Here is a 13,617-nt window from a genome sequence, read left to right on the forward strand (position 1 = left end):
AACTGTCTTTACTAAATCCTATTTCACAAACATATGGGTGTTTCTCAAATACTGTGGCAGACTCATTGGCTTCATATGTATATAAGTTCCCTGGAAGTGTGGAAGTAAGTCCACTTCTACTCTGAGGAACTAATTTCAGCCTCTGTAACATGGGACAGGTCAGAAGATTAATTTTATCAACATATAGATTATCTAAGGTCTTCAGTTTTAGTTTAAAAAAAAAACACAACCTTTATTTCACTTAGTGTCTTTAATAATCATCAAAGGCATAGCAAGCTCAACAAGTAATAAATGCCAGGAGGTAAAAGACTGTTCTATGCAGTGCAGGTTGAACTAGAATTGAGCTTGCATTGCTGCGTGAACCAAATCCGTGTTCAGTTCTACATTCAGAGCACATAAGAGAAGTCAACAAGTGGTTAAGCACATGAAGATGGTCTTTTGGAGCAAAAGGAAGAGCATGTAGCCCTGCAGCTATATGTTATCCCCTACTCAAACTGAATTGCAAATTTATATTCTAGTCTTGGAATTGATTGAAGATTGAAAAAATGGGAAGAGTCATAAGCCATAAGAAAAACTTTCCCTGTACATTGAGTGTATTCTGTTGTTCAATTGAGTATTGGTTATATCATTTTTTCCATTAGTTTTTACATCCAAATAATGATTTATCTTTCCAAGAAGGGAAAATTCATTTTGCATGTATGATTTCAGGGTTAGGAAAATAGGAAGACACTAGGACTGTAAAGACAGATTATTTTTTTAGAACTAGTCTATGAATTGTCAGTAAAATGACAAAATGTAATAATATTTTAGAATTTGGAAGAACTTAAAATTAATTTCTTCACAATACATGTATGTATGTTTATAGCTCACAAACATATATATACACATACATTAATATATACACATACATGTCTGCTGGTGTGTATTTAATAATGCAATGGAAGTTAGACTTGGAATGAGTACTCATCGTGACAAAGCTGTATCAGTTCTATAACGTATAATGCAAATTGTGTAACTTTTAAAAATCATTGTTTCTTTGAATGAAAATGAAATATGAGTTATGTTTAGGATGCAGAATCAATGCACACAATCAGTCGTTCATGATAAACAGTATTTGTGCTTACTAAGATAACCCTATGTGTTTGAAAGTAGATAAACTTAAAGCAGATGCTCATAAATGCAAAAGAAGTCTGCGATGTCTTCTAAATATATATCTTACACTATCTTATGGCAAATTGCCATACCACTTTGTGTTGTATGATCATAAGATTTCAAAAGCTAGGCAGGTTAGGCTGAGTCAAATCTCCAGTGAAACACTGCCAGGAAATTACAGGAGCTGCAGCAGATCATATTGATTATTCTAATTTGTGGAATTTCATCTGTATCAGTAATGGGTCAGTGTCTAGTAAAACATAAAAGGGCAAGGTGTTGGCTATGATTTAGATCTTGTCTATGGCTCCAAGTGTTGCAAGGAAATATGCATATATTTATTTTTACACCTGGTGCAATCTGAAATCCCTGTGATTATTTGTGGGGCATGAAATTTAGAACGTATGTAAACTTCTTCATACTGATCACCTGTGGAATAGTAATTAAACAAAGGCCTTTTTTAAAAGAAAGGTACAATGTCAGACCTCATTACAGACTCAAATTGCAATTAAGTTTACCATGCTTCACACTTAGTTTAATATAATTTGTAATACAGCTGTGTACCATTAGAGAATAGGGCTACACCTAGCAATGGGTTATTGTGATTTCTTATTGTGTGTATATGTACAAGGAGATCTGGTTTTGAAAAGGTTTTGAATTTCATAGTACGAAATACTCTGTTGAGGGAAAGGTCATCTTAGGTATATGTCTATCGCTTAGATTTTACTAAATCACAGGGAAAAAATTAAAATCCAGTTTTGATAGTTTTGATACGTAGGCATTTTAGTTTATGCATCTTGGACCTATTTTTGAAGGGCTGAACAGCCATTTGAAGTTAATGGAAACTAGGTTTATTCAACCCATCAGAAAATCTGGAAAGGAATCATGTAACCTTTCTGCCTTTGTAAGAACACTTTTTCATGTTTGTTTCAGATGCATTCAGCAGTTCAGCCCATACCAACAAATGTGGTACGTTCCACTGTACTAGCTGTTTTATACCTGTACAAAAGAGTAACATGCACAGTTATATGGTGTTGTTTGGTATTTCTGTCTAAAGAAGCAGCTCCTAGGAGCAAGTGTTTATAAAAGAATTACAGCTTTCATGAAAGAAAAAGGAAATTTTTCATATTAGTGTTTGAAAAGCTTGAAAATGTGATGCCAAGGCTGTATATAGCCAAGAAGCAAAATTAACTAATTAAAAACTTAGAAAACAAAAACGAATGTAGTGTTTACAATTTCCAAATCAGAATGATAGGGAAGATAATAATAAAACATGAGGAAAAGAGAAAGAAATTTCAATTGAAACTTCAAATTGAAGGTGGAGTATTTGGCAGAGGAAAACTATTTTTAGGACCCTCCTCCATTCACCATGACTCCTCCCTCCCTCAAATCAGCAAAGCTCAGAGCATCAGGATGTTTCTGTGACCTGTAGAAAACTGTTTCCTGCAGATTTGTATTCTACATCATCTACTATGCCACCATTGCAATAATCCCATTTTTTACCATTGTTGTCTATGCGCCTGCCTCCATTTTGCAGTATACTCTGTCCTCCCCACAGCCCAAGCACAGCGCTTGTAACTCCTTCCCACATCCCAGCCTTCCTTTTGCAACACCGCCAGTCATCCAAGTATCTTCAGCTTTTTCTCACATCTTTCATGGACTGAGCATTACCCCTCCCACATCTACCTACTTTTATATCCTATCTGTAGGGCAAGAGCCAGCACGTGCTGCTGCCAAAGAGCTGATGATGATAAAAGATGCATGTTCTTTTCTTTTCTTTTTTTTTTTTTTGGTGGGGTTTTATTAGGGTGTTTCTTCACTATTCAGCTCCCCGTTTTCGCAGAACTTTATCGAATGCAACTTTCAAAAATAAAGACAAATGCAGCTGCAGGAATAGACCAGTGACTTAAACTTTAAGTAGACACATCTTTCAGGCTTCTACTCCTGTTGAATTTGACTCAAATTCAGGTTAAAAAGCCATCTAGGAAGGAATGAAGAACTGATTGACAGGAATTGCAAATTCATAAGCCTTATTTGCCTATGAAATGAAGTTAAAAATCCTAGGTGGTTGGTTAGAAAAAAATAGTGTTAATATGTGTGTGTATGCACATGTGTTTGAGTGTAATTAGCAATCACGCAGGTTTTTTCCGCATGTAATTGCTGAGAAGGGCACTGATTTAGCCAGCAGCCAGAGGGAGTGATCCAGTCAGCACATGTACAACACATATTCCTTCCTCTGAGAAATTCTGTCAATCTGTATAACTTTTCTCTGTGGACTGCAATATAGCAGGACCTAATTTTTTCCTACTCTTCTAGGGCATTAGTCTGTTTTTTTCCTCCGTTTTCTTTAACTTTGTATACTTAGGGTGAATGGTCTTTGGTTTCCATCAGAATTGTAAAAATAATTTTAAATCTGAGTCCTGAACTTTAAATCTAATCAGTGGCTGTAGTGAATTATTAAAATATGTATAATCTTTTGTCCCTTCTTACGCTAGAGTGGTCAAGAACACTCGAAAGACAGTGAAGTACTGGCTATTCAGAAAGAAAATGAGTGTATGCAATGTATAATAAGAAAAGACTGTAATTTTGGACATGATGAAGAAACTGAAGTAAAAACCACAATGGACTACTCTTTAAGCATTGAGGAATTACAGATAGAACAAAGTAATGACGTTACATGGATAACAGAGATAAGTAGTATTGTTGAAATAATAGAGATAAGTAGTATTGTTGAAGAAAAGATAAATGTTTACAGATACAGTATATGACAAGAGAATGCCTGAATCCTGAATTAAATGTTTTTGTACTAACAACAGCGAAATTCTTGGTGTCAGTAGTGCTAATCTATGATAAATTCACAAAGCTCTGAATGAAAGCACAGTACTTCTAGTGGCTGCCCTGGGACATTAAGTAAGATCTGTGTGCTGTAATGCCTCAAGCTGTTGCAATACTCTTTCTGCATGCCAGTTCAAGAAGTGAATAGGGGTTAGGAAGAACTATAATGTGTATAGAAGTGTTTGGAAGCAAAACCAAGGACTTTCCCTTTCCCATAAAACAATGAAAAAAGGCAGAAAGTGTGTGATATTGAAATGCTTGTTATTCCTCACTGGCCCACTGCCATCAAGTCACAGCATATTCCTTTTGGTATAAACATAGTCCCTGAAACAGTTCTGTTTGGTTTTGTTTTCCATTTAGCTGATAATGCCATTTTCAAAAAAAAAAAGACACATACAGTTGCAGTAGTAACCAGTGGCTTAAACTTTATGTAGAACACACAATAGTTGATTAAGTATGTGTTATAATTTCATAATGAAGACCCCTTTCAATAATAATGCTAACAGATATCAGTTGGGAAATATTTCAACTATAAGCCATATCTAAAATCTACAGAATGTTAATATATTTTCTGTTTGAGCAGCTTATAAATATTTTGCAAGTTACCATAATACAATACTTATCTTCAGTAACTTTTTGATAGACTTGTGGTGTAATGCAAGATAAGAAAAAACAGTATCGATACTAATCTTGAGTCTACCTCTTTGGAAATTTTAAAAATAAAAGCAGTAAAATAAAAAAATTACTTAACCTCTGGGTTATCTATCACTAACTAGAGAACACACTTATTCTAACAGACTTACAAGTTCTTGAAAACAGTTTTAAGGATGAAATTAATGTTGCTAGCCCTTATGAAGAAAAGCAAAGGGAGGCTTCTCCCAGGAATACCCTCTGCACAGATACTGATTTAATTACCCAAGGACAGACCTCGGAAATACATGTCACTGAGTGCAAAGAAGCAGAAAATCTAGGAGCAACACATACAATGTTACTGGAGGAAAACAATGCAAATTTAGACCAAAAGCTACAGGACAGCACGGAGCCATTGGCAGCATGCCACACACAAACAAGAAAAGTGTTTTTAGACAATACTGACACTGTAGGTGTCTACAAGAAAAATGCAAGTCAGGAGACCGACTCTAGCAAGCAAGAATTGTGCAATACTACAGATGAATCAATTTGTACTAAGGCAGATAAAAAATCAAATACCGTACGAAACAATGAAAGTGTCCTTACACCTGAAGCACCCAAAACTGAGTCTGAAGCGGTGCTTTGCACTGAGAAGAATGCTGTGTGTGAGAGAAGTACAGATAATCATCAAACTAAGGAATTAAGTTTTGGCATCCTATCTTATACTAAAGAAAATTCTCAAACAGAATACCAGAAATGTAGCTTGCTGGACAGTGACAATTATGTAGGTAATGGATTACATAAAACAGAAAAAAACCTGTTAAATCTGAGTGGTTTACAGAGAGATAAACTTCCTTTTAAACAGACACATGTAGATGCTGAAGACAGAAATTACGATGATAATGCCAGAAACATAAACAGAAATGGTGCACTGAGGAGTACTGGTGTTCCAGCAACTGATGCTCAAAATCTACCAACTGTTTATTGTGATAATGCAAGCGGTGATGATGCCACAAAAGAACACAGTGATAATATGTCTCTCTCAGGTATTTTCAATTTATGCCCCCCAAAAATAGAAAGAGGAATAAATGTGGATGACGTGCACAGCAAGGAACCTGAACAAGACAGTACTGAACAAACAGGGAATAATACAAATACATGTACTTTGAATGCTGAAGCCATATCTTCAGTAAAGGCTGATGGTCTTGAAATAATTGTTAATAAAAAACCCCCAACAGATAGAATTAGCACAGATGAACTAATTCCATGTAAAAAAGTTAATTATGATAGTCAGATACACTCCATCAAAAATGGACATTCCCTGGAGATTAATAATTCAACAAATAACACATTGTTTAAAGAGAAAAAAGACTCACTGAATAGTACAGTTCCAGGAAGGAAGTTTGCTGAGGGTCACCTGAAAGAATCATGCTCTTTACCCATGAGAACATCTGGAAATTTAGTAAACATAAGTGGAAGGTCATCCTTTGATCTTTCAACCTCAGATAAAAAAGCTGAGAAAACTCCAGTATACTTAAATTTTTTAGACCTCAGCTCTTGTTCAAGAGTAAATCAAATGAGAGGTCAAGCTACATGGACTTCAGCTTCCAAGGAACCTTCCCTTTTGAAAGAGAAACTACCATGCCTAGTGGAGAGCACAAAGGTTATTTCAAAAACACAGTGTCAAAATCTCAGTGCAAATGTTGACAGAAGAGAAACAGGACTAGGTAAGAAAAATAAGCATTTCTGTTTTGAAGCATGTACTGAATATACTTAGAAAAATTATCAAAATGTGAAATTTCTGCATCTAAGTTTAGTGTAGCATTAGAAAAATGTAAACCTGACATTTTAGTTATATGGCCAAAAAAAAAAAAAATTGAAAGATTAGATTTCTCTGTTCATTTATAGTATAAATGCAACTAAACAGCTTTTGTTTGCCCAATTATCTGATTAAATAAATTTTTTCTCATATTTTCCTTTGTGAAAGAAAAGCAGTGCAATGACAAACTGAATTTTATAGGCATTTCTAACCCTAATGTAGAGCATACTCTATCAGGGTTCTGCATATTTCTGAAAAGCACTGAGCAGAAATCATTCAGTGCCCTCGTTTTGCATAAAAATTAGGGTAGTTTTTGAACCAGTAGATGCTTCTTTGAATGGGGCTTAGAGGAAGTTTACTTTTTTATTTTACTGTACGTCTTTAATTCAGATGGACGCTTAAAACCACCTGAATGTGTTGAATGTGTGAAAGGAGAAGTTTATATTCTCTGAAGCTCCGGAAAACACTCCTAGCTGTTAAGAGTGCTCAAGAAGCTTTTTCATCTCCTACTGTTGGCGCTTGGTGATTATTTGCTGAGCAATATTTTGCATATGCAAAACAGTAAATATGAACTTTATTCCACGTGTTTCTAAATCATTACTGAAATGCAGAAAAACTGTATTTTGGATTTGTTTTGCAATAAAATTAGCTGCTAGATTACCCCTATATTTATTTACTAAAAGTGCCATTTCTAAACTCAATCTTTTACCAAAGTAATAAAAGTGTCATTTCTATTTCCACAGTAAACTGACTCCAATATGTTTACAGATGTTCCTCTACTTCAGTAACTGGACAGAGTAAAAGATAGTATAAGTGGTGCCTTCCTTTCTCAAAATAAAGCTTGCATGTGGATTCTAGTCTTAATGCATGCTGTAAGCTTAAAAAAGCAGATTATCTCTTAGGCTCTGGAAGAAATGAAAGCCCCTGCTTTTGTAGAAAAATGGAGCTTTGGGTGCTTAGATGTTTTTCAAAAGAGCTAGATCCACAATATAGAGTGTTTGTATCTATTTGAGGTTTTGTTGATGTAGATGTTTTGAGCTTTGCCCCTTGAACGTACAAAGAGCAGAACGGGCTCCCATCCCTTAGTTTTGCGGCCAGTGGCAGTGAGACAGAAAACCAGCAGTCTGGTTTCTGTATATTGTTCTGGTGTTATGAATCTAGGTTTATAGCTAATTTCATTTCTGTACTCGGTCACTTGCCTATGTATATTTGTATACAGACGCAAACTTTTCAGTTTCAGAAAAGTCTTTGTCCCTAAAACAACAGTGGTGGTAGCAAGGTAGCAGAATTCTGATCTCAGATGGTACATTATTTCTTTTAATAATGTGAATTTTGATACCTGTTTCAAGAAAATGAATGCATAGTTATGTGATGTTCTGCATGTATCTCTTCTGTAAGAACAGACAGCACTATCTGAAGTTCTTCCATGTGTTCCTCCTCGGTTTCTTGTCAGAAACCTTTCTGTATGCAAAGCACCGTAATTCCAAGAAGTGACTCTGAGAGGTTCATCCGAAGGAGTTGGTAGGAATTTTAATGTAACCCTAATTCCCCAAATGAGTTGCCTAGTGACCAGTACAGTCACCAGACCTCTTGAATTCTAGCAAAACTTCACAGTGAGGATCTTGGTCTGAGTCCCAGATGTGCCTCTCACTCTCATCATACTGCCTAATTTAGATAGGTCCCTATTTCAGCTTGCTGACCTCTCTGAATCCTGCACTTCTTTTGGAGACTAGAGAACCTTACTGAGAGGGCACCTAAGAGTTAGTTGTTGTGGTACTCAGCACTGCAACCTCCAAGATTTGTTGTGGTTGGGTTTTGTTTTGCTTTGTTTTGTTTTGTTTTGAGATATTGTCCTAAATGGCAAACTGGGAGTGGAATCCACGGTGTCCCTAAAGTTTGGGGTTTTTTTTACTTACTGAAGCAGAAGCAGTTAGCCATATGGGAGACCTAGAGGTGAAGAGCGTTGGTGAAAGAGTTTAGTAAGCCTATCATCTGAGGGAATTCCTTTTACTGCCTAACCACAATTCAATTTACTATTTATACAACTTGTTCCCAGAGAGCAGCCACGCCACATCAGTAAATGGAGGAATGAACTGGTAACGGGCAAGATCTTCCTGGCAAACTCTTAAAAAAGAAAACACAAACTCAAAACCGCTTTCCTTTTCCTCCCAAGAGAAAATGACAGTATTCTTAATTAACTGTTACATAACCATGAGGTAACATGTATTTTCATAGCAAAACAAAGACTTTACTATTGTAGCAGTGATCGACAGGCATCTGTGTAGTGACACAACAGCTACTGTTTGCATTATGAGTAATTGTGAAAGTACGCTTATGTTTTGATCTTGCAAGGAACTTGATATTGGTTAAAAGGAAGTCTACTAGCAGTGCATAAAGCCACTGCAGAACTGGAGCCTTATACTCTGCTATGATTAATCTACTTATTTGCCCTTCCTACCTTTAGTAGGTAGCTATAGCCTGATTTCCTGAAATATTAGGTATAGCCATTTACAAAAAGACTCCTTATTTAAAATGTTCTTTGTTTGTCTAAAAACCTTTGAATTTAGAATGTCGTTTTTATTACAAGTCACCCTGGATATGATGTCAGGATGGCAGTAATTATGTATTTTATTACCATTACCAGAAGGTGAGTCTTAAAGTAATACTATTTGAAAAAAATATATTGCTAGAATATTCAGAATAGATATTTTCTAAAAACCACAATTCTAATTTGTCATTAACTTATTATGTGAAAATGATATAAAGCATTTTTAATTAGAGTAGAAACATACCTCATCTTTAGAGACAAAATAGATGCAGAAGTATGTGAAAGAAAAAAATGAAGAGGGAAAAACCTAAACAGAGATTCAGTGATTTAAAACAAAATTATTTTAAAGATCAGAGGTAAACCAGAAGTCTAGTTACTTTACAATTAGTGCCTAGAGACTAAATTGCAGTTGTTACCACTTCCTTTTTGTCAATCAGGTTCTAGCAGTTTTAACAGAGCTGCCGACACTTTGAATACCTCTAGTATCCACCGAGACCCCCAGGGAGACCCTAGTGAAGAATGGAATGCTATAGCAAAGACTTTTTATGATTCTTCTTTTCCCACAGAACATGTAAGTCAATTAAAAATATTGCGGACCAGACCTCAGTGAGCTAATTCCACAGATATTTGTACAACTGTACGCATCTGGATACTTTAAGACTGAGTCAATCTCCAAAATAATATCAAAAGGGCAACAAGGCACCATTTTTCACAATTAAGTTTGATAGAAAGCAGCAGGAAAAAGTCACAGCATATGAATCAAACAGATGCTAACCAGTCTGTTTGGGAGGGGAGGAAGAGGGTAGTTCATTGTGTACCCTAATAAAAATCATCACCTACAGTAAAAGTAGGAGTTTAAAAAAAAAAAAAAAAGAAAGAAAAAAAAGTAGCACCTAAAAGTATAAAAACATTGTTTCCTTTATTACTTCATAGGAACATGTTATTTAAAAGAATCTGTGAAAGACTAAAAATTGAGCATAGCTATGAATTAGAGCCTATCCATTTATTCTATGCTGCAGTTATGTGATGCCGTATTTAGAGTTATCTTACTATTTAGTAGGATGACATTACACAAACGTGTAAAGCAGAGGATTAAAAAGAAACCTATTGTTCCCCTGCAAGACAACTTCATTCAGGATGGCACTAGCAATGGCTCATACTGCATTTTTAGATCTAGTTAGACTGTGGAGCTTGAACAGCTGTAACTGCTGTATTAGGATTTGACCTAATGCTAAACATATTATTCAAAAGTGATACAATAATTTACAACCGCAGTTGACCTTCTAGAGGTATTTCTCAGGTAGTTATGGCTGTCTTCTTTGGATGAGGTTTGAAGTCAGGGTGTATAGTGTTTTCAAAGTGACCAAGTTGGCTGACTTCAGCGGACTTACTGGCTCTCAATACCATTAGCATTCACATTCTCTGAAATTCAGAAGTAAAGACTGATGTTTTAAATTACTCAGCTTTCCTAAAGTGACTCTTCTTGGGAATGACAGTAAGGTGGATTTTTCACCAAACATAGTGGTGGTATTTACTGTGTCTCTCTTGCTTTTTATCACTGAGGTGGAGCCAGGAATTGAGTGAACTAAAATACCTCATCTACAGCTAATACAAAGCTGTATTTCATTATCTGATTGTGGTTATATCTACTTTGTCACCTCCAAACTAACGCTCCTCGTGCTGGCTAAGTAAAAGCCTGAGATGGACAAGAACAGAGTGCCTTGCTGGTTTGACCTTAGATTATTTTCCAAATACTTAATCTATGAAATCTCAGCCTGGGATATTGCAGACCACTCCCTCCCTTCTGTGTTTGTGTCATTCTAATACCTTCTGTCCTCAAATTTGTCATTTTTATGACCGATACGAAAAAGCTGTTGGGAGATTAAAAATAGGCTCAGCAGTCTTTTTTGCTGCTCAGTTTATTTGTTTTGACTAACATGTATGATTATAACTAGAGCAGACTTATGCCTTCTACAATTTGCGTAATCTCATTCAACCAAAGTACGTACTCTAAAAAGTGATAAAAATTAAAAAGAAATGCTACAGGTACACTTAAAATTCTAGTAAAAATATGAGGAATTATTTTGAACATTAGTCTGTACATGCCTGAGTACCAAGATAAGGATGAACAAGCATCCTCAGCTCAGTTTAAACACAAGTCCCTAACCGTGCAGTCGAACTATTCAGCAATGAATGTTTATGCATATGTGTCTCATAGGTTGCCATATTACTTAGTGCTGGCAGTAAGACACATGTTTTACTTGTATTTTATTGTGAAAATGCTGAGGCCTTTTAGTTTGACAGCTTAGATTTTTTTTTAAAGATTTATTCTAAACCCACTGTCACAGAACTGTATTAAAATGCTATATATATTATCTAGCTGCAATTGCTTCTCCAAAGAGCTCTAAACGCTTGTTGTCTTCAGTAAAATCCAAGTAACATGGCATGGCTTTATTTCACTGGAAAATTTCACTTCCACGTGTGGAAGACCTAAGTGGAAGTTTTTCTCTTGAATTATTAGTACAGGACAGATGCAGCCCCATGTGCTATTCCATAGAGATTTTGACTAGTGGCTTGCAATGAAGTATGATCTGTTTCTTTCTGAGTCCTTGGGAAAGAGCATGGGAGAGTGTACGTATATGGCCACTAGAATTAAGAGGTTGAAAATTTATTGCTCAAACGAAGAAGTTAATTCCTCATTGAAATGGAGATTACAGTCATTATTGACCTGAAGTATCAGCATCTTCAGCTGCATGGCAGTAATGTTGTTACAGATGCAATCTTCAAGAAATGCTTGTGCACTGGGGAAGGAAAGCTTTTTGCACAAAATTCCTGCGCTAAAATAAAGGCAGGCCTGATAAAGACTTTGTGGCTTACAGTTGGTTGGGGCACAGTTGCCTAATATTAAAAAATAATTGAGCAGAGGGGGAAGGCCTCATCTTGCGATTCCTGTGAGAGAATTACCCTAGCATGCCACCAAAGTAGATGTCACGTTACAGATCCCCAAGAACCGCTGCAACACTGGCTCTGTGCAACATGGCTTTGTGGTGCACCTGTGCTCAGGCAGGTGGCTGGTGCTGCATGCTGGCCTCTCCGAGAGCCACACAATGTTGGATTACGAGTGGAGAACTCGCCATTCAAGCAAAAAACTGTTTCCCTACTGTCTTGCCATATGTGTTTGATTTGGATAGATATGGAGTATCTGTCAAATAGTAATTAAAACTATTCAAAGAACAAAAAGATCTTTAACATAAAAAAACAACCTATAACAGACCTTGCATTAGTTAATGATGTTTGCTTTCTAATCTATACAGCGAAACAGAGAGGGAGTTAACTCTCTAAACCTCATGATTTTGGGTTTTGTTAATCAAACGTTTGCATAGCAGTAGAAGTGTCAATTGCAACATTAAACTGTTTAATTAAACTATTTATTTTGCTAATCTGCATTCTAGTACAAGGTTGTCTTTTTTTTTTTTATCATACTCTTCTGTACTAAGTTTTATGTTAAGGTTTGGTTTATAAAAGTATATTTGTCATTATCAAGTTTTCTAAATTAAAGCTGAAGCAAGCACTTCAAATTGAACGTATTTTTTCCAACTGACTTATCTTTCGGTTCACATTTCCTTGCTTAATGCTCAGCAAAATCCACCAATTTGTACGTTCGTACCTGAATTTCACTGGATTATTAACTGCTAAGTTTGTATTCCATCAGGTGAAAGAAGGATTGACTGCTTTACAGCATGAGCAGAAGTCTTCTCACATGACTGTAACTCCAGCAAGAAGTGAAAGTGCACTCAGAGATGAGGACAGATGTTCTATTCATAACTCCATTATACAAAACCAAATAGAAGAAATTGAGAAATTCCTGAATTTGGAGAGACTTAATTCAGCAAGAAAAAGAAAATATGAAGAAGGCCAGTGAAGATCAGTGGCAGGAGATAAAAAGCATGTCTTTTAGACACAGATAAATCACTTACGTAAACCAGATTTGTAGAGGTATTCCTATAGAATATGGTATATGTGCACTGTGCTTTCATGTTTAATACAGCGTACAGACCTTTTTTATTGCTCAAAAATGGATACAATCCCTACTAATAACCTTAGTTCTCTGTTTCTGCAATCAAATCCAAGTTATTACGCGTTTTGCCTGAAGTTAAAAAGTTCACAAGTTAATGTTTTAAGATCCATTAAGTAAAATTAAATGATTATTTAAGAGTACCCTTCTCCTGCTCCTCAGAAGTTTTGGCTGAAATACTTCAATTTGGTTTCTGTGTCAGACTGTTCACGCAGTTTTCAAGCAAAATCAGCTGCAACTGTTTCAAAATACAATGGTTTCTACAAATATTTACAACAACTTACAGCAGTTCTAAGTGGCAGAAGAACAGGAAAATCTTCTGCTTACTTTTACTGCCAAATTATTTAAATGTATCTGTTGTAGTTGATTCTGTATCAATAACATCTCTTTCAACACTAAAGCATCAGGTATGATTTACAGATATAAGACAGCAGATCTTGCTTCATAAAGCTTCACTTCTAGTTGGTTCACATTTTTCCTCCCTTAGGGTATAAGGGAAATTTTCTCTTATTTTACAATTACTTGCACTACCATTTTTCTGATCTCCCCCCTCCCTTCCTC

The 13,617-nt window shown here is 35.8% G+C and overlaps 1 protein-coding gene across 1 annotated transcript in view; it reads left to right on the top strand.

The window, feature by feature from the left end:
- CCDC73 (coiled-coil domain containing 73) overlaps positions 1-12,903 on the top strand; it is a gene marked incomplete at its 5' end in the record, with an annotated part of 31,904 nt that extends 19,001 nt beyond the window's left edge. Inside the window, 5 exons of the mRNA XM_009584690.1 lie at positions 2,083-2,115; positions 3,645-3,813; positions 4,782-6,341; positions 9,419-9,552; positions 12,694-12,903. Of these exons, the coding sequence (XP_009582985.1) occupies positions 2,083-2,115; positions 3,645-3,813; positions 4,782-6,341; positions 9,419-9,552; positions 12,694-12,903 (2,106 nt within the window). The remainder of the gene's footprint in view (positions 1-2,082; positions 2,116-3,644; positions 3,814-4,781; positions 6,342-9,418; positions 9,553-12,693) is intronic.
- Positions 12,904-13,617: the final 714 nt, after the last annotated feature.

Source organism: Fulmarus glacialis, unplaced genomic scaffold, assembly GCF_000690835.1.
Source record: "Fulmarus glacialis isolate BGI_N327 unplaced genomic scaffold, ASM69083v1 scaffold26269, whole genome shotgun sequence".
Taxonomy (NCBI): Eukaryota; Metazoa; Chordata; class Aves; order Procellariiformes; family Procellariidae; genus Fulmarus; species Fulmarus glacialis.